This window comes from Vigna angularis, chromosome 11, assembly GCF_016808095.1.
Source record: "Vigna angularis cultivar LongXiaoDou No.4 chromosome 11, ASM1680809v1, whole genome shotgun sequence".
NCBI classification, from domain to species: Eukaryota; Viridiplantae; Streptophyta; class Magnoliopsida; order Fabales; family Fabaceae; genus Vigna; species Vigna angularis.
Window position 1 is genome coordinate 15023035 of NC_068980.1, and position 23440 is coordinate 15046474.

Sequence of the window (23440 nt, forward strand, 5' to 3'; positions counted from 1 at the left end):
GTTATATGTAAGAAAAAACCATTCTTTAATAAAGATTTTGTCAACTAAATACTTGTCATAAGTTTTACATTAAAGAAAAATTAAATTTAGTATTTCTAAAATAGTGTTACATTTCCCTACTGTATTAATCATTGGGCTATGAGATTATATTATTGTTATCATTATTAAAAAAAATAGTATTATAGTTTGTTCGAATATAAACATCACAAAGTTCTTAATATTTTATTTATCAAGGAAAACTTTATACTTTTAAGAACTTTAAACTGTGTACAGAGATAGATTTGGAGCAAAGGAACTTTTACTCATAACATATTTCTTCTTAACACAGTCTTACAGGGAAAAAAAACAACAGAAAATAACACTTGATTGTAATTTTTTTTTCTGTTATACCATATGTACACCCCAATCTTTTGTTCTCTAGAGTGAAGATTAACATTATTAATGGTATTAAACTTCTAGAATAATTCATTCTCACGAAAAAATATACAGGCCAGAGTGTATTTGAATAAATAGTTACACTGTTAATTTTTGTTTTTGAATACAATAAAATCTAAAGTTGTTTGTATTTCAATTAATTGTAAGTTTAGAATCCTTACACAACATGAGAACTAACTTTTAGATTTTATCACAAGCTAAATTAGCTGATATTTCAGCATAACTTTAGATAATTCATCGTAAATCCAAACACGAGCTTAATCGATAATGATATTTGTATCTCAATGAAAAAAAAATTATCAGTCTAAATAAAAGCTCCTCTAAAGGAAGTTGTTGATTTAAGTTAAACTAAAGCATAACTTTTCCTGTTATACATTGTTTGTATGATTGATTATACAAGGTTTAATCCCTAGTTTTGTGTTTTTTTTTTCAAAGTCGTCTTATCTTTTAAAAAAGTTTAGTAAAGTCTCATATTTCGTTAAAAATGATTTAAACTTTTGGCTTGCAGTGTTAAAAACATAACGGTGCAATTGTCTTCGTGAAAAATGAATGATGTGTACAATTTTTTATTGTGTGGCAAGGTGAGGTGAATTGAGTTCACAAGGTACGTGAAAATGTTAAAAAGTTGAAGTTATTAGGTAAAAGAAAATGGTTAGGGTTTGTGCAAAAAAATCATGTGTAAAATCAGAAGTCTCAATTGCAATTTTCAAAATCAGAACCTCAATTCACAATTCACAATTCACAAATGTGCAAAATCAGAAACCCTAATTGTCAATTTGCAATTCACAAAAAATCAGAAATCTCGTCTCTCTCCCAACATTTCAGCAATCATCACCCCATCGTTTCTTCTTCTTCACCTCAAACACCCACAACCAGAAAAAACTCATTCAAAGAGGAGGAAGAACGTTGAACAATAATTGAGAAAAAAGGCTGATGGTAATGTTGGTGGAGTTCCTAAAAAGATGCAGCAACGCCGATGATCACGTTTGTAGGTGGGTCAATGTTTACATTAAGGTCTAAGTCAATGTTTATGTTCATGTACTGTGAAGGTGAAGCTCAATGTTTACGTTCAGGTATAGGTGTTCATGTCATGTGAAGGTGAAGCTCAATGTATACGTTCAGGTGTTTATATGTAATGTTAAATTTAGTTTCCCCTTTGGTCAAGAAATGTGCAATGTGGTCCCCTTTTCAATTTAAAATCGTGTACTTTGGTCCCAACTGGATATCAACGAAAAACACATGAAAGATATCTGGCTTAGTTTCCACCTCCAGTCCACCATTCACTTCCTCTCCACCTTCACTCCACCCTTTATTTCCACCTCAAACTCTAACTCCCAAATCTAACAACAAGAACATCAAGTAAGTAGGCTAGGGTTAGCAACACTTACCTCACGTACATACACTCTTCGAATTTCACATTCAAGGAATCACCATGCTACACTGATTACAAGACCAGTTTCACCATATTGTTAAACCCAGAAATCACATAGGATTCTTAAAAAAGAATAATTTGATTTAACCCATTTCGTTAAACCTAGCTAATGTCATTATATTTTTTAAAAAATTTACACATTCAAATATATATGTGCCATGTAATGCAAAAACTTTACACGTCATTCAATTTTGGCCACACAAACAACTGCATCGTTATGCTTTTAATGTCGTAAGCCAAAGGAACCATTTTGAACATTTTTTAACAGAATATGGGATCTAACTGAACTTTTTTAAAACATAAGACGACTTTGAAAAAAAACCCAAAAACTAAAAACCAAATGATTTATTAAACCATTATACAATATGTATTTGATACCACTGTACAATTAATTTAAAAATAATAGAATATGATACATTATATACATATATTAAAATATATATAAAATTTCTTAAAATTATAATAAATATATGATTATTATTGTATGAATCAAAATTAAAATAATGTCAAAATAAAAAATTATTATTATATTAAATATTGTCAAAATAAAAAACTATAAATTATCAATCATAAAAGTACTCGTATTTTATAGCTTCTACTCAATAAAACTGAGAACAGCTTTTCCCTACCAATTATACTCAGATGCAAAACAGAACAAGAGTATGTGACCCACCGCAAAAAATTGATCTTATAACTAGGAAAAAACTATTTCTTTTAACTGTATTTGGAATCCAAATCTAAGCAATACAACAAACATTGAAGGGATGTCCCCTGACCAGATGTTTTCAACAGGGCACAAAAATCTATGATTCAATTTCAACATGGTTTGCATTTGAAGCTTCTTCAATCTTGTGCTTCTTTTTCTGCTTCGATTTCCTCTGCTTCTGTTTCAACCGAAATTGATCTTTTATGCTCTTTTCCCACTCCTTCTTATGTCTTTGGTAAAGCAGCATAGCAGCACGAGCATCTTCTATCTGAAACAATATGGTTTTGTTAGATTTTTTATTTCATGTTTTAGAGATACAGCAAGCTGACACATCAACAATATGCAGGTTTGCATAAATGAAAAACAAAAATTTGAACTTATGAGATTGGCACAAACATAAAGCTAGTCCAACTTTTAGCCTAGAAAGACAATTACCATTTACTCAACACAGTAATAGTTTTTTATTGGTCACTGATAAATAAATGACAGGAGGGATAGTGAAAAAGAAAGGTAGATAGACTAACTGGGCAGTGCTCTCCTGTTTGGATCTGCACACCGAGATGTTCGTCAGCAAGATGTCGCAGTGCTCTTCTGCTACTTGATCTGTTAAACCCAAATGCAAATTTATTAGAATGAATTACAGGAATACTTAGAATGTAAACCTAAAAATGATAGGTAGATGAAGCAATTAGGTGACAGCACCTTAGAAATGGTTGATACTCGGAGGTGTCTCTTATATCCTTTTTGGGATGACTTAATAACAATGCCTGCAGAAGTACAGTACAATTCTCAGTTTTAAACACCAAAGGCTGAAAATAGAAATATACACACAAATTAAGAACGTGGAAGAAATAATCACTCAAATGTAGACCTTAAAGTCATTGGACAAGGCATGACCAACAAGGATCCTTCCATTGATCAACTCTGACACTTTCTTCTGAGCAGTCCAAAAATCCTTTGCTACAAATTTAATGATCATGTTGAAACTTGTATCAGTTTATTGGCATAAGAATCTTAGAAGTGGTTAGGAAAAGCCTGGTCCTCATACTTAGGGTTGGGCATGATTAACTAAATTATACTAAACTATGGATTATCTATACTATTTTGTACTATAAAAACTAAACTACTTTTTATAAAAACTGAATTATACTTATTTGTAGTTCAGTTCAAAAAATCTGAACTTCTTTTATTAACAATTTAGTTAACTACTTCCAACTATGTACTTTATTTTACTTTTACTTGTTTAATTGTTTTGCTCTTCTTCTATTTCCAACAACACAAACATAAGAAATAAAGGCACGGGTATATATATATATATATATAATTTAGATTTTATTAATTTTGTTTTCTGTGACGACATGAGATAATTTTTTTTACGTCACTTATTTATATATATATATATATATGATAAATAAATAAATGTTCTTTTTCAAGTCTCTTAAAAAGTTAACTATTATTATAATAATTATTAAAATAAAATGATATTATTAAATTTATAATAAAATAATTATCTATTTTAAAAAAAACTAAATTTTATTATATTGTAATTATATTTCAAAAACTGGTAATTATTTTTATAACTTAATGAAATTAACTATAATTGTAAAAATAAAAAGATAAAAGTACTTATGTAAATAATTATAAAATATTATATTATATATATATATATATATATATATGAGAATTCAGAAAAAGGTGAGAAGAGAAGAAAGATGAGAGTTTTTATATTAAACTAGATAATTGTCAAAATAAAAATATTTTGAATAACGTAAAACAGAGATAAACAGAAATATTTTTTAGAGATTAAGTTTTTAATCTATATAAAATAATATATAAACAAATTTATATTATTAAATTAAACTATATTTAATGAGAATCAAATTTTAGACATTTTATATTTTTAAATTAATAATAAATAGTAATGATAAATAATTATAGTTATTAATTTAATTTTAATAATATGATAAAATAGTACCAATAATATTTCATTAATTTTTTTAATTTCTTTATTATAATTATTTACTAATTCTAATTATATAGATTTATAATTTAATTTTTTTAAATGATGTGATGTTATTGAATATTAATTTATTTGTTTGTAATTATTAAAAAAAAAATCAAATTGAACTAATTATTTTAACTCTATCAATGATTAGCCATTGACAGTTGTACTAGTGCAAAACTACATTTATTTATTAGAAAAAGGTGCATTGTAGTTAACTGAATTGTTTTGTAGTTAACTGAACTAAAAAGTAGTTTAGTTCAGTTTTTTTGAACTATTTTCTAGTGCAGTTCAGTTTTTTTAAACTATTTTATAGTTAATTGTAATAGATTTATAGTGCAGTGCAAATAGTGCAGTTTGCCCACCCCTACTCGTACTTATGATAAAACTATTAGGCTGCTTCTAAAAATTGAGACATGCAAATGGCTGAGCACCTGAACCATAACATCTAATATTAGTGTAGACATGGCTCATTTTTATTTTTTTTCAATTTCAGTTGTTGAGAGAAGAAAATCATAAACTAAGCTAGATGTTGATCAACTAAGAGTTAGTAAAGGTTTTATTTGAAAAATAAGTTGTTTTCAGGAATCTAGGCATTTTGTAACTTACGATTATCTTTCCTTTCAGCTTCATATCCACTCTTTTTCTTATGTAAAAGCTGATTTTTTAATATCCGAACAAAAAAAATATCTTGGAAAGATTTTCAGCCAATATATGCAAAATAAATCTGATTTTGATTATAAAGCATTATAACCATAATTTATAGTCGAAATAACCAGTTGTCCCTAACACACCATCCCCCCAGATAAGCCATAACACTACTAGTCCAGGAGTAATACAGTACAGTACAGTACAGCTTTAGAAACTTTTCTTCTAACAACACGATTAGGACCAACTAAGGCACAGAACACATGCTTTGCTTTGGTTAAGTCACTGAAAACTCCAATCAAAGATAAAGAAAAAAGAAGAATCAAGTGGCTCTTGAAAAATGTCCAAACTTTATAAGTAAAAAAGAGATCATACAAAAAATTTTGAAACTCAGCTACAATTTGTCCAAAGAAGCGAATGTTATATTTCATAGCCAAACCATTTTCCTCTATTCCTAACTAAAATAAGAGGAAAAAGATTCCACCATAATCCTTGATGCATGTAAGAGTAAATAATTTGTAACTCCTAGAAACTTTCAAAGAATATAATGAAATGAAATTGATGTTTCTACAAGGAAATTGAAATGTGGTATAATTTATATCATTGGAATTTTTAAGTTCCAAAACTTTCAATTGTTTTTAAAATTAGAGACTGTTGAGAGGAGATAAACCAAGGCATATGACGAATTCCATGAACCCAGAAAAGATATTTTTATAGGGGAGAGAACATAATTACATCATATTCAGTTACCCTATTTAAGGCTAATAACATAAATATAGAATAAATATAATTGATCCTAATATCATCAGCTAGTTTATCTATAGATTCTAACATTCTCTCTCAAATCGGAGCATATAGGTCATATACACCAAGCTTGTTACATGTCATTAGTCCAAGGACCCTCTAATGACTTAGTGAACATATCTACTAGTTGATCATGGAAATTGACCATAGTAGATATTTTTTTCGAACATGACTTTCTCTCTATCAAAATGATAATCAACTTCAAAATGTTTCGCCCTTTTGTGGAATACTAGATTTGAGGCAACATGCACAACAAACTAGTCATCACATATAAGTGATAACCATGTAACCTCTCCAAAATTCGGTTTTCAAGCAACTGAGCCATATAAGCTTTTGATTGGCTATAGCCGTAGTATGATACTCTACCTCCATACTAGACCTAACTAAAACATTTTGCATACAAAAACCAAAGGACAACCTTCTTTCAGTGGGGGAATTTGAATCAAAATACCCCACAACTGGAGTGTGCCCTTTGTCTCTATACAAAAGTGCCATTTTGGAGCTCCTTTGATATATCAAATAACGTGAGTCATTGTGTTCCAAATGTATCGTGCATGAAGAGTTAAGGAACTTCCTACAGTAACTATGAACAAGATATTTGTACAAGTAACAGAACAGTAGCTCAACTTCCCTACCAACCATTTGACCTTTCAGGATTTGGAAGTGGCTCCCTTTAATTTGGAATGAGTTTGACATTGGGATCCATTGGAGATTTCGACTATCTTGGAATTTAACATTTCTATTTCTTTCAGAATATACATTGCATACTCCTTTGGAGGATGATGATCTCATTTTTTGACTGCTTACCTCATCCGAAAGAAATATTTTTGTTTGTCAAGATCTTTCATTTGAGAATGCTTAAATTGATGATGATTTGATCACGACTTGTGATGACAAGGTCATCCACATAAATAACCAAATAGAAGCAATCAACAAGTGAGTTTCAATAGAAGACAGCATGGTCAGCCACGTTTTGAATAAATTGTGGAATCACAGTACTAGATCTATTGAACCATGCTCTAAGTTATTGCTTGAAGCTATATAAAGATGTTCACAACAAATATATAAGACCAGAGGACTCCCCTTGAACAGCAAAACAAGGAAGTTGCTTGATGTAAACTTCCTCATGCACATCACCATGTAAAAAGGCATTCATTATGTCCAACTAATTGAGAGGCAAATGACAATAATGGACAAGAATAGTTGCAAAGAAGGCCTTTTGGCAACTAGAGAAAAAGTATCACCATAGTCCAACTCGAAAATTTCAGTATAGCCTTTTATCTGACAACCGAGAGAATATGTTAATGACAAAACCAAGACCATGAGTAAAACACGTAGAACCAAAGACCAAAGACAATAAAGGATGAATAGAGTAGTGAGCATATAGAACTTCATGAGGGATTTTATCTTTCAGGATTGAGGAAGGTATGTGTTTGATATGATAACATGCAGTAAGTACAACATCACCCCAAAACTAATGAGGAACATGAGAGGGGAAAAGATGAGTTTGTGTGGTTTCAAGAAGATGTTTGATTTTTGTTCAATGGCCTTATTTTGTTGGAAGGCACAAGGATTAAATGTTTTACACAACACAAGAGATGTCATAAAGCTCTAGATATTGACTTTTGATTTCATGCAAAAAGGATAGACAGAGAAAAAATATGACTTAGGCCCCAAACATCTAAGTTGACTAAAACAAAAGGAGACAACCTAACTAAGTGCAACAAGGAAAAAAAAAATCTATGAATAGGATTACCTAATTGACTTGACTCACAAAACAAAGATTCTAACATGGAAAGACTAGTGTTAATTGTTTCAACTTATCATTATTTGGATGTTCTACCTAAGCCTGAATCAAGCATGAGGATGTTGCCACTGATCCAATAATAGAAAGTATTTTTAGCTAATAAAGGCTACGAGACTTGCATCCAGAGCCAATTGTCAACCCTGCCCTTTAATCCTACAAGCAAATAGAATCTTCAGTAAAACATAAGACAAGATCAAGAGACCTTGTAAGTTTACTAATGAACAATAAATTAAAAGGAGACCCCAAAAACATAAAGAATATTATGAATATATAAAGAAAGGGAAGAGGATGGTCAATACAAACACCTCAGGACTATTTTTGAGAACCATTTGTGACAAAGAGATGGAAAAAGGATTTATTATCAATTACAAGATTGGTGGACCCAATATCAAGGACGCAGGGGCCTAAAGAGTGAGAGATGCCAACAGATGAATTACCAGTATGACCAACAAAAGCAATGGAACTAAAGGCCTAATTGTACCCATGATATCAAAGGAAATCATTAAAGATTGTAACTTGTACTTTGTAAGCAAAAGAATATTTTGCAGGAGCAAACTATGCGAGAGAATCTATAGTAGAATTTACCACATAAGTTGTTCTAGGGGTCAACCATGTTGAGAATAATAGTGATCATTGATGCGACCAATTTTGTGGTAACAGTCACTTGAATCGTGACCTACGAATGTCATTGTTTTTGCGAGTGTGACCATGATCACATACCTATGAGATCATGGCTGAAAAACTAAAACAGATAGATGGTACAAAGGTCAGACTCACTATAACTGTTGCTTTAGTAGGAATTCAAGCAAAGACAAGGCAACAGGAGGAGATCCTAAAATCTAGTCCCAAACCTAAGGGTACTTTGCATGTAAGCCATATAAAGTAGTAAATTGAGAAGGACAAAACGATTCTCCAATTGCCAGGGGTCACATCAAGAGGCAGAAGTTCATTAAAATCATGTAAAGCACTTATACGACCCAGATAGTTCAACATGGTTCCATCAAGTGTCTTTGTCAGAATCACATCCATGGGGTGTTGGCATACCCTATAGAATTTTTTTTTGTCATTAGTGTAAATTGACTTGGTCTGGGTCCAAACTAATTCAAATGTATTGTGGAAGCAGAAAATCCGTTTAACGGATAAATGAAAATAGTTGACTTGATGACCCAACAAAGTTGAGCACACATATCCCTGCAATTAGGGCTGTCAGGTTCCACCAGTGTCTTCTTTAATGGTAAGATGTGGTCAAGATAGATAACCTTGACTCATGAGCCAAATTTTGATGACTAAGGCCCAAAAATCATAGTTATTGTCATCCAACATGTCAGTAGAATAGCAGGGAAGTGACAAAGTTGGTGAAAAGATGCATTGGATTTCAGAGTCGTCATGGATAGACCTCGGGGAGAGAGAAAAACAGTCCAGCAGTGTGGAAAACAGTCCAACATAGAATAACCAGCCAAAAACAGAGAATAGCTAGTTAAATAAAGAATAGCCAACTATCGACCAAATGGTGCTAGAATGGAAGAAAGACCACAAATCCAAAACTAAAATTGCGAGCAGAGTCTGATCACAAAAGTATTTGTTCAAAAGCTCATCGGAGGTGTCGTCATGTGCAATGGAGGTGGTGGCAAAGATGTGAACAGTCAAGAGTGGGGTTTAGGCATGTGAACCACCCAATGGAAGAACAATTGTTAAGGTTGGTTATCATAAGGCAAGGTGGTCAACAGCCAGAAACAGCTCATTGAACCAACAGGGAATGTTAATGACGATGGTGAACTATGAAATACAGCATAGAAAAAAACATAAACCGAAAAACATAGTTTCTAAAAATTTACCCCTATGAGCAATAAGCCCGTAGGGAAAGCATATATTAGAGTTCCCTTCTTGTTAGGCTCTTGACACCAAGTTGAGAAGAGAGGAACTGAGAAAACATATGACAAATTTCATGTGTTTAGACCATAGTGAAGATATTCAATTTATAAAGGAGACACATAACAGAATATTCAATTAATAACACAGATATAGAATCAATCTACTTTATCTTAATATCATTAATTGACTTTAATATCATCAATTGCTATACTATAGGATTATAACATATCTACAAGATTCTAACATAAACAAAAGAATATCAAACCTTTTCTAAGATCTCGAGGCCTTATGCCACTGATTTTAGTACGGAAGTCAACAACCCGTTCCATTGGCCGAACAAACTCGTCATAAATAACATTTCCCCACTTATTGACCTGCCATCAACTGAACCAATATTAGAAATAAAAGACTTAACAAGGCAAGGGGAGATGAGCAAATTAATAACAATTGTAAAAATTACTTATGCCAAAGAAAATTGGAAGTCAATGTTCATTTGTTTACTGTCTGGTTCGGAATTATCAAGGAACATGGGAGAGTACAATGGAAGGCCAAAATTCTGCCATAAAGCTTGTCATTGTGGCTTATGGCATCACCATAGTAGGCCAACCTTCCCAAATTGCGAATCAGTCGGCAAAATATCTGCCATGCCAGTCCACCAGGTGGCCATGGCACCACCCTTTAACAACATTGGTTTGGTTTTTCAGTTAAAAGTGAAATTATAGTTCCACTATGTAGGAGCAGTTCAGTCTTAAAGTTATGAATTATTACATATTAAAGTTAGGATTGATTAGGTTTCAAATATATACCGGATGTAATGTTCTGGTGCAATCTTTTATGTATGAAAAATAGCTCCCTAAAAAAATTCACAAAATAATTTTAAAATGTTATCAAGTATGGGTTCTGCATTGCATGGATATTAATAGTGAGATTTCATTCAACTAATTCCTAACTAACCCTCGCACAGTTGCACTTAAACGTGTTCGTATAAGGTGATAAAATACAAGAAACACGTTCCTGCAGCCCAATACAGTAGACAAGAGACTCAAAGAAAGTCTGGGAGAAGACAGTCAATGATGACATATGTCCAAATAACATCTAATCTATTTTTTATTGGGTCTCTCACAAGGTTTGGCTCTGCCGACACCCTTTGGGAGTTAGACTAATTTCCACTTAAAGAGTCTGATGGTGTAGCCCAAGACATTTGGGACTTCCAGTGGGATTCAAAACCTTCCACTGCAGGTGAAGTCCACTCATGTGGAGCTCACATCAATTGAGCAACACCTCATGATTAAAATTACAGACAACCTAAGTATATATAACTATGATATTGCTTCAGGCAAAAGCATGTTAGTCTACAAAATCGTGAACATTATGTTGGGAATGAAAAAGTAAAATGCAACACTAATCCATAGTTCATAAACCATAGATCGGCTTCCGATGAAAAGGAAAAAATTAAGTTACTAGTTCATATTCGCCAATCAAGCATTCCTTGTACTTTGTAGTGACATGAATAAATCAACGTAGTAACATGGGGAGGAAAAATCTAAAGATAATAATAATCAGAAGATGAAGTGGAACAACTTAATACCAGAGTTACTCTTCCAAGAGCACTTTTGTTTCCTTGACCAACGCCAACCATTTCACAATCCATGGCCACTGCATCTGTCAGACTGCCAAATGGTTAATAAGTTAAAGGATATTAAACTCTAAAATGAGCAGAAAGCTCCATAATAACATAGCACGCCTGGATAGGATTAACAAATTCAATACAAGAAAAAGTAAGTTCTAACTCAAAATAATCAAGTATTAAACTCTCGTTCAGTTAATCATATAGATACAACTCAAATTCCCTCACGCATACACGAAACAATATAAGACTACAAAAAGTAACCCATAAAAATTCACGGCAGTCACCTTGAATCATCATTTACAGGAGTAAGAGGATTAATCTGACTATCATTGGATTCCTCGTCTGGTCTCTCTTTACGTTTCCCTGTAAGAGAAAAAAATAAACAAAGTCACACACGGCTACATTATTTTCAAGGGTTCACACCTCTTATACCAAAACAATTCAATCCCAGAAGCAAAAATCATTTTTTTTTTACCCAATATTGATTCCGGGGTAACTTTGTCTGAATTTTTGAAGGTCCTTGAAGCCTTGGAGTCATTCAGCTTCTGCACATTTAAAAACAACAATAAATTGAGGTAGAGACATGAGTGTGTCGAATAGAAGGTAGAAAGAAGAAGATAGAAGAGGCACTTGTTGTAGTTGAAGCCAATTGGGATTCAACTGAGTTTGCTTCGGTTTCTTCATGTGTTCGCCGCAACTGTGCGTCTTCCGCGCGTTTACAATCAGGGTTTCAGCGTTCTAAAGTCTAAACTTCAAACAAAAGAAAGAAAATAAGTGGCACCTACAAATTATATTACCTCAACCATCTTAAATTAGAATTTTATATAATAAATTTTAATGTGATTTTAATACTCAAAATTATATTCAAATTCATTTTTGTTATTTTTTTTCGTAACTACATCTTTTTAATTTAAAATTATTAGTTTTTCTAAATGTGTTTTATACCAGATAAATATTTGAGTAAATGAAATTAGGTTTAACTAAGCTTCAAGTTTTTGATAAATTTGTAAATTTTAATTAAGTCTTTATTAAATTTGTATGATACATTGAATATTAAAAACTTATATTCTTTTAATTGAGTTTTTGGCATTTAACTTCTATGTTAATAGTGTGATTTGTTTTTTTTGTTATCTTTTATAATTTTATAATTTTGTATTTATTTATCAAACAAATATTGATCATCACGTTGCTTTCTTATGTTACATTGTTCAAATTCTATGATAATATTTCTTTAGTGACTTTCTAATGCACTTCTTGTTCAAATCTCAATTTTAACTCATCAATCTCTCTTTCAACGTATTTAGCAAAAAAATATGAAAATGTTATCGTATCTTTCATTGGACTCTAATATTATTCATGTAATCTTACCTTCATTATTCAAAATGAATATTTTTCTTTTGTATACGTCACCACAAAGACTACTTCCTCCCACCATGAAAATCATGTCAAAATTTAAAATGTTTTTGTTTACAAAACAAGTTTTATAGTTTGGTCATCACCATTGAGTTTTGCAATGCATGTCTAAGAAGCATGGAGCTCGAGAATGGATAAAAATAATATATTGTTCATGTATGAATTCCCTCGTGGTTGACCTGCATAATGTAATATCCCCAAATATAATATTTTAACTATAAATGAAACTATCACACATTTAATAAAATAGATCAGTTACAAGACAGGATTATAAAGTTAATTTATAGTCATCCAAAATAACTAGAAAACAAACTTTATATACAAGATACCAAGGTCACAACTATAGACAAGAATGGTCACCTAAACCAAGGAATCAGTACTACTACAGGTATAACTACTAAACTATCTAAGCATCAAGAACATCTCCACCCAAAGCTTGCTCCATTGTCACCTCATCACCCTCTACTCTCACCCACCGGATGATCATAGCCAAAACATCAAGCACAAGAAGAATACCAACAAAATACAAAGAAAATGGTAACCTAGTAAAACAAGACAGTCCATAATATAATTAAGCATTTCATACATGAATGACACTTCACATAAAACTATGCACACATCTTAAACATGCCAAGACCTAGACTAGACATCCAAATTTAGTATAAATGTCGAACTATGGTGGGTTGTGCACTTATGGTGGCCTCTACTACTTTGCAAAGCTATTGCTAATGAGTTTCACTCTATCACACTCACAAGGTTAGTATGTACCGCGTCTTAGGCCATACTGGATGCACCTGGACTTAGACCTCCTGCTACTTTCATCATATGTGTTAATCCTCTCTACTTGAGAATGAATGAACATTAGAGTGTCAGCATAACCCCTAAGATTGAGCTACCTGCATTCATACTAATAACACTTTGATATAACACTTAAGAATCTTCCTTAGGACCCTTATACATTAACATAAGTTATAAACATTTCCACATATCATACAACAAACCAGTGTATCTTTTAAAACCATATACATAAGTAAAAGGATTCAAAAACACTTAAGAATACAGACTCAATTGCCCAGATAACAAACTCTACTCCAACTAGAGGTAAAACAGCAACCCTTCCAAGCTGAGCGAGCTCGCTCAGCCTCTACTACTTTCTGCTAAAAACCCCAAATACTCGTTCAACTAGCCAATTTTGCTGTCCATCGAGAGCCAAAACAAAAAGCTCCCCAAGCTGAGCGAGTTGGCTCGCCCAGCCTCTGGAACTCACTACCAAAACTTCCCTACACTCACCTAACTAGCCAATTTTACAGCACTAAAACTACAAAAATTAGTACTTATAAACCACCCACCACCAATTCTAATCACTTTTCCTAACTTCTAACACTCCTAAAGTGGATCATAAACTATTTTAGACTCAAACAAAAGGAGATTGCTTTGTCGTAATTTCCTAGGCAATTCCTAATCGTCAAACAAAGGATTGATGAGTAGATTTCTTAGAGAAAAGGTAAAGATACTCAAAGAACGAGTTTTAAAGAGATGATTTGTGTTTTAAGTAATGAGACGAGTTTAAAAAATTATATTTATATTATTGATTTATTTTAAATAAAATATTCAGTACTCTAATATTCTATTTTATAACTTTTTACACATAATGACGTTAGTAAAAATCCCTTACCTTTCTTAAAAGTTTTTTTTAAAGATTCTCTATTAAAGAAAAGATAATTATAATTTTCTTTAGTTAAAAAAATGTCAAGATTTATTAATATGGAACTGTAAACAAATAGAAAAATTATAATCAATAAAATCAGTGAAAAAAATCGTCACATAGTTAAATTAAAAAATTATAAAAATATAAAATTAGTAATGAAAATTTTCACATAAATAATAGTTAAATTATAAAATTGTAAAATTATAAAATTATAAAGTTATAAATTATAAATTAAAAAATTATAATTTATAAATTTATAAAGTTATGGTAAAGTAATTATTAAACAACGTGAGGGATAAGATAACAAATCACATTTTCCAAATTAAGAGAAAAATTAAAAGGGTATACCTCATTTTCAAAATTAATTAAAAAATTATATACTGTTTAACTTGGTCACCCATATCCCCCAAAGAATACAGAGTTTGTTATAACACAAATATATGAACAAGGATGATAAAAAGGAATCACTATAAATAAGTGAAATAGCTTGGTTTATTTCTTTTTAATTCTCGTTTTTTATCAAGGAAAATGTTTCTTCATTTGTTATTTTTAAAAATTTAATATAATATTTTTCTAATAGTTCTATAAATTTAATTAATATGGAGAGAGAAATTCGAAAAAAAGAATAACGTATTAAGTACTTCACTTAAAATTACATAAAAAAAATAAAAAGTTAAATTATGAGTTCATGGAAAAAAAATATTAAACCGTTATTTGAAAAGATGAGATGAATTAATCGGTTCAATATTTTTTGAAAAGTATATATTAAATTTTAGATTTTAGTTATTTATAACCAAGATTTTTTAAATCCGTATAAAAATTTCATTTTTTTTCTTAGTTATATTTTAACATTTTTACTCTTAAAATTATCATCATAACATGTGTAGATAATAAAAGAACATGAATCGAAATAAACTATTACTTCACCAAAAATAAATGTATATAACTTTATATTTATAATATAAATTACATTGCTTTATATTATTTTTTATACAATATATACTTCTTCAATATTACTTTTCCTCAAATTACACACGGTCACTAATTAACATATCCATGAGATGTAACGAGTTATTAAAAATTGGTAAAATTTAAAATTATTCATAGCACGAAAATGTACTTAAAGAAAATTTTATCCAATTATATTATTTCGAGTAATAAAATGAAGGAAATACTTCAATTATATTGTCTTAACTTGTAAAACAAAATAGCTTTAAATAAATCTCAAGGTTATTCCCATTTCTTTCGAGTCAATCGATAACATTATCCGCTTATTATAATACATTATACGATCATCACCAATAATTTCATTCATAAACACACAAACACAAACTTGTATGGAGTAAGCTACCGATAAAACAATCATAACAACAAGATACATACATACTGACTATATCAACTATAATCAAACACACAAGATACATATCTTCTGATTATACCAATCATAATCAAATATACAACAAAAGACATACCTTCTGATTATATCAACCATAATCAAACGCCCCATACATAGTAATAGTAATAATAGGATTCCTAATCCTCTAACATAAACAACTCGATCATACTGAATTACTCGATCCTCGATCCTCGATCCTTGAACTTCGATCATCGATCATTGATCTCTAACCCTTGATGTCATCACTAACACCCCACACATACACCCTTGTCCTATCCACTCATTAGCACCTATGCTAACTACTCACTATAACCATTATAATAACACCACTACCAACATAACACAACCTAGAGCATCTCAAGTACCATGATCATCATCATAGATACACCTCCATTATGATTATCCTAGTCATAACAATATCATGAACATCACCATACCATAATACCATAGTGGAAATAGTCCATCTCACTCTTGTATCCTACCTCACCAACTGTAGTCGCTCCTACAACCCACCTATAGCCTCCCCTATAAGACATTTGTAGCCTCTCCTACAGATCATTTCCTTTCAATGCACACAAGGTAAAAGGAAGCACTTATCCGCAGATGAAACCAAGATTTATGAGGTACAACAAGTAGACTTATCCTCCACTCTCAAGCTCATCAATCACATACTCAGGTACATCCCAACACTCACTCATGCTCCACTCTCAATCACAAGTCAAACTACCCTTAAACATAACTACTAACCTCAATCTCTGATTATCATCATGTTCCACAACTCCTCAAGCTTGTTTCACGTCCATTCTTCATCAAATTCGTCATTTTCACCAAAATGCACTACGATAATCGATTAACACTTAAGATAATCGATTATCTTAGTCAAATTTACCCAAAAACATGAAGTAGGAATGGATAATAAATTATCATCCCAAATAATCGATTATTCCTGATACCACAGTCAAAACCAAGGCGTAAATAATCGATTATAACTAATGATAATCAATTATTGCCGAATTGAAACATATCCTGGACATGATTATTCCCGATACCACACTCAAAACCAAGGCGTAAATAATCGATTATAACTAATGATAATCAATTATTACCGAATTGAAACATATCCTGGACATGATTCAAACATTCAAACATACATACATCAACCCTAGATCACATAGGAACATAGTTAACACATCATACATGCATTCAAGCATCACATACCCATGTAAACATACTCAAACACATATAATACATCACTTGAATCATCCAGATCTAATCATTGACATGTTATACCCTAAATAATAGGGTGCAAAAGAGTATCTGATAAAAACATCAAATAGGGTTTTCAATCAGGCAAACTAACTAAGCATAATGCTTACAAATGAGAACCAAGAAGATGAAAATTATACAAAATAAAGTTGCTAATGCGAGACTATTTTCTCCCAAAATAGACTATGATTGACGATCTGAATGGTCATAATGAAGAACTATACGTTTGAAATCAACTGTAAAAAAATCAGTCTGATCCAACGGTGAACGACTTCAAAACGATGAAAACACCAGTGCAGTGTTTATGAAATTCTCCAAAATAGAGCTGCTGATGCAAGACTGTTTTCTCCAAAACTAGACATCTGATTGACGATCTGAACAATCAGAATGAAGAGCCATACATATGGAACCCACTGTCCCAACATCAGCCTGATCCAACGGTGAACAAATTCACAACGGCGAAAACACCAGTATAAGTTTATGTTATGCGGGAATGACTTCTTGTCTTCCTTTCTCTCTCACTTGGCTTTTCCCTCTCTTCAAACGACTCTAATGTGTCTTAGTAATCTGACTCATCTCCACTAAAACAAAGTGAGACATAATGCTCCACATTATTTTGCCTATTCTCCACATAGGAAAAGAGCCCAATAACCCAACACTTACAACATATGTTTGCATGGAAACTGCTAAGCATCATAACTTTGTTCTCCCTTAACATCAAACCCTTTGTTGGGATAACCCAACAAAACATACATAATACATTCATAGGGAAAACTCATCACAAATATAACATAAACCCTATGTCCATTCATACACAAACTCTTACCCAACAATAACAACAGATAATCATAATCATATACACATGTATCAAAAAAGGGATTGCCAATCAAGATAATCAAGAACACATATAACATACAACCATAAACAAACAAAGGTAAGCTTCCTCATGCCTTGGCCAATCATAAGGTTTTATCTACAATCTTAAAAGACCATTAATATTCGTTTACACTAAGAGTTTCCCGTTGCTCTCTCTCTTCTTTTCCCAAAACACCAATCTCCTCTCTTCCTCTGTTTTCTAGGGTTTCTAAACACCAAACTACTCCTTAATTAATTTTTACACCAATTAAAAAAAGGTAAAAGACTCTTTTGTCCCAAGGCAAAAATATAAAAATAAATAAATAACATAATAATTATGTTTTAACAAAATATACACTCAAGAACAATAATTTTCAAACTAAAATTTAAAATGTCAAAACTACTTTATTTTTAAAATCCTTATTTTTTTGGGATCTTATAAACTCTCACACGCACACAAAATGAAATTTAATAAAAGTTTTAAGCTTTAACTTATTAAGAATAAGGTGACATATATAATTTATGATTTTTATGTAATAACATTTTTGTCATTCCTAAAATGAATTATGATTAAAATATTTTAGTTATTTGGGATTTCGAAATTATTGTGGCATGACTTGTAATATATACCTTTTTCATATGTTAAAAGGTATATTAACTGTAATAAATAAAAAATATATACTATTTTCATTTAATTTTAAAAAAATATATTTGTATAAATTAAAATGATAAATGTTAGTAGTTAAAAATCGTTACAAGTAAATTTTTTTAAATTCCAAAAAAATATTTATTAATTTTGTAAACAATATTTTAATTATTTATTTTATTTAAAATTATTTTAGAAGATGATAATATCAATGTTACTAATTTTACCATATTAAAAAATTATGTGTATGTACTATTTTTAGTGAAACCTGTAACGCCCCGGCAACTCACAGGGACCATCGACTGCCCCCACAGATCACCACCAGGCTTTCCAGTGTGCTTTGTCCTCACTCGCACACTTTCCGGGAAAACTTCCCAGAAGGTCACCCATCCCAGAATTACTCCAAGCTAAGCACGCTTAACTATGGAGTTCTTATGAGTCAGGCTACCGAAAAGGAAATGCATTTTGGTGATATGAGTAGTCAAATCAATTCCTTTAAGCTATCCTTCAACTGTATAGTCCCATACCTACACAGTCTCCAGATCCCTCTCATTCCGGTGTATGTTCGATTCGTCCATGTACCCCTTCCACCCGAAGCTGCCAGGAGCCGCTCCTTGTCTGTGCCCCTGCACCATGCTTCTTGCACCGGCGTCACTCCCCGCCCTCGTCTCCGTGCCCGGGTGTCACAAAACCACTATATGTTAGGTAGAAATTGTTAGATAGAAACTATTAGATATCACTATCATAGTAGAGATATTGTCACATAACGTTGGACATTATATGGGGCGTTGGGCACCACCTTGTTTCTATTTTTTAGTTGTCTCGATAAAATCATAATTATCGTTAATTGTTGGATAGGGTTGAAATTTTAACAAATAATTTTTGAAATATGATTTTTCATTTTGACCATTGAGATTGTCAGTTATAGGTATGTGGTTAAAAAAGTTGTTTGTTGTTTTGAGTAATAAAAGCAAAATTTTCTTGTTATGGATTATGGGTGGAATATAATTCAAAGTTTGATTATGGATTGTTAAAAGGAGAAATTAAGAATTGGGATTTTTTTATGGTTGAATGATCTTGTGCTTGAAATATGATGTTTTGGATAATATAGACCATGCACGTTATGTTTATTTTCAAGTTATGGTTAAGTATAAATTGTCGTTGGTTGATAGTTAATGTGATATATGAAAAATGTTTTGCAAGTCAAAATAAAATATGAGTTAAGTATTTAATAATTTGAGTTAACGTTACTTAAAATGAGGAGATGGAAATAAATGATGAATTGATTAACATTTAAGATAAAGAAATATATAATTGGTGTTATGTGATTAGTGTAGATTTAGGAAAATAGATATGTTTGATGTGGTTTGATGATATTATATGAGATTTTAAAAATGAATAGTTTAAGATTTTGAAATAAAAAGGGTGCGTGACTGATTAGACCTAGGGTGTTAGTTATAATGTACTCTTTTTGTGTGGGTAACTAGCCGAGTAGAGTTGCGGTAAGAGTCGTAATCTACTATGATATATGATTTATTTTGTGTGGATAATGTGAACATGGTGACTCCTACAAAAGGAGTACTACATTGAGGTAATGTTAGATGGTATATTAAGAGGGAATCTAAAGAGACTACCTTAACTCTGCTAGTATTTACGAGAGTCAAATGGATTATTATCTAGATCTTTGATATGGAAAGGAATGGACCTCACAAATAAGGAACTTGCCCATGTCATACTCGAGAGGGATTTGTCTCCTAATGTTAAGTCTATAATTATAGCTCATGTGAGGAAGAAGTGAGTTATGATAGGTGTAGAGGCTCTAGGTTGCTCAACACATTGGTCTTCTGAAAATAGAGTCAAATGTTTATGTTATGTCTAAGCCATGAGGGTTAAGTCATGATAGCTTAGCCATGAGGGTTATATTGTGATATCTAAGCCATGAGGGTTATATTGTGTGATAAACACTTAATTCTTGATGTCAATAGGAAAGATGAGCAATAGTTGAGCCAGTTGAGTGTATGTATAGTGAGTAGTTGTAGCTTTGATATATTAATTTTGTATTGTATAGATTCTCATAGTTTATGAAATTATTATGAAAATTTTAAATTATGACATATTATATATTATAAGTTTGATTATGCTTAATACTTGATTTGTGATACCTTAATTAATAAGATGATCTTACTTAATTAGGATGTTACACACATTATTTATTTATAGAATATCTCCAACAAAATAATATCAAATTAGTTTACTTGGTATAGAAATATCAAAATGTATATGTCAAACCAATCTACTAGATCAAAAAATATTACATGATGTATGTTAAATTAATCCAGCTAAGTCTTGAAATATCCCAACATATATGTCAAACTTCATGGAAATTATTATCAAGTGATGATCCTTCTCGTGATGTTGGTACCTTTTGTCCACTTTCTTCATCATGTAAAATTAGAATCATATCATGTTAGCCTAATTTAAAATAATACACAAGATATTAAATTATACACATAAAATATAAAATGCTTACAAGTACATTACTCACATTAACAAATTTGACACCCAAGTCAGGTGGAATATGTCCTTCTTCATTTTGGATGCAAGCATGACACCTTTTAATGTCTTTACATTTCTTTTAGAAGTTGTTAATTTTTCTCTCAAACTAATAACTTCCTTCATCCAATTGAGAACTTCCATTTAACTTAGAATTTAAGAAATTACGCTTAACACTACTAAATCTTATTATGGACTGAAATGCAACATTGTGAAGACCTTTCAGTCTTGAGTAACGTACACGTATAGGATGATTCTTTCCCAACACTTTACTAACACAATCATCAACTGAGATTTCATTAAAATTAACACTTTTAATAATTTCTTGTGTCATTTTCTCCTATAAATTTAAACTCAAAAATGAATATTGAAATTGAGTCCATGTAAATATGTACACATGGTAGTGAAACTAAAAGTTATGATAAAGAGTCCAAACTAAGATGTGATATTTGTATTTTTCAGTCTCCCAAGTATCCCTTCCTTAATATTCAAAGTTTCAAAGTACATGGTAAAGGAAGACATATAATGTGTGTTTGAGTACATGTACTTTCAAAGTTAACAAATATTGAGAGTTAAAAAATTAAAGCACCAAATATTTTCTCAATGAAAACATTCAATATTGATAACATGTAATGATTAGTTAGGAGTGATGAATTTAATGAAGACGGTCTATTCTCACTTTGAAGTTTGCGAAAAGTTGTAAGAAAAAGGGAGTAAAGCATTTCTATGCAATACCTTAGCGCTGCTTAAAGATATACATATTTCAAGAAACACAAACAATTTTCGTGAAAATTTACTCAATTTTAGAACTTTAAAAACCACCGCAATAAAATTGAAGAAGTTTGAGACAAATAAACACACAATTTTGTTTGGATAGAATAATTTTATTTAAAAAGAAGAGAGTAAATAAGAGAGATTGTGAAATTATAGTTTGAGACAAATAAACATAAATTAAAAATTATTTTTGAAAAAAAAACCATGAACAACGAAAATTATAAATAACAAAATAAAAAGAAAGAAAAGAAACATAAATAATTAAAAATAAAAATAATTAAAAAATATTATTAATTTTATTATTTGCATCCCAAATTAATTATTTTAAAATCCTATAATTTAATTTTTTATCTTTACCCCTCATTTCAATGGGTCAACCAGTCATTGTTTTTACTTCCTCGTCATCCCATGTTTTTCTTCTCACACCTCACCCTCCACGTCTCTTCCAACATCACATACTTTCCCATCTAATTTTTCCAATGTTTTTTCTTTTATTTTCTCCCTCCAATTTTTTCATCTAATTTATCCACCCAGTGTTTATATTATTTTTTTTTTACTCATGTTCTCTGTTAACTTTTTCTATTTCTTTCACTCACTTTTTTTAAATTGTATTTTACTCACCTACTTTCTCCACCTCACTTTCTTTTATTATTTTCTCCATTCACTTTTTTGATATTATTTTTTCTACACTTTTTATATTAATTTTTTCACTTATTTTTCACACAAACTTTTTCTATTTCTTACACTCACCTCTTTTTTAAATAATTTATTCACTTAATTTCTCCAGCTCTTTTTTTTTTATTTCCTTCATGCACTTTTTTCATTTAATTTCTCCACCCATATTTTACATTATTTTTCTCCACCTAATTTCTCTATTAACTTTTTTATTATTTCTCCATACACTTTCTTCATCTAATTTTTCACCCATTTTTATATTATTTTTTTTATTCACATTCTATACTCATAACTCTATAAATACCTACATATTTTCTCCTAAAGAGAAAAACATCTTCAGTCCATTCTAAAACACACAATTTCCTCCCTCACACCATCACTCGTCACCAAGAACACACATATTTTCTTTCCCAAAACTCCACTCCATTTTTCTCCTACACACCATCATTTCATACCCCATCTCTACATATTAAACTTCATACTTCATCTCTTCCTTTTCACTCAAAACTAATCACCGTATCCTTCATTACTATCCCAACATCATCCTTTTCATTTTCCACATATCTTCATAAACAAATTGGTTTTAGCAAGGTCTTCCTCTATCATCATTCTCTTTACTTTTTCACTAAGGTACACACATGTTTTCTTATTCCATGTTCTAGTATACACTTTTATATTTGTGTATTACACCTTTTCAAACTCATTTTTATTCTTCTAAAAAACAAATATAAAAATGATAAAAATTATAAAATTACAAAAAAAAATGATATTTCGGTGTTTCTAAGTATAAGTACTCGTGTGATCGTTTGCATCATCTT

At 30.9% G+C, this 23440-nt stretch overlaps 1 protein-coding gene across 1 annotated transcript; it reads right to left on the reverse strand.

Annotated features, from left to right (window-relative positions):
• Positions 1–2427: 2427 nt before the first annotated feature.
• LOC108334251 (uncharacterized) lies at positions 2428–12109 on the reverse strand. Its single transcript, XM_017569993.2, has 9 exons — positions 11967–12109; positions 11812–11881; positions 11621–11699; positions 11295–11376; positions 9972–10080; positions 3445–3533; positions 3276–3340; positions 3098–3176; positions 2428–2841 (listed from the first exon to the last, which is right to left on the reverse strand). Exons 1-9 carry the CDS (start codon positions 12018–12020, stop codon positions 2671–2673), a joined length of 798 nt encoding a protein of 265 aa, XP_017425482.1. The 5' UTR covers positions 12021–12109; the 3' UTR covers positions 2428–2670.
• Positions 12110–23440: the final 11331 nt, after the last annotated feature.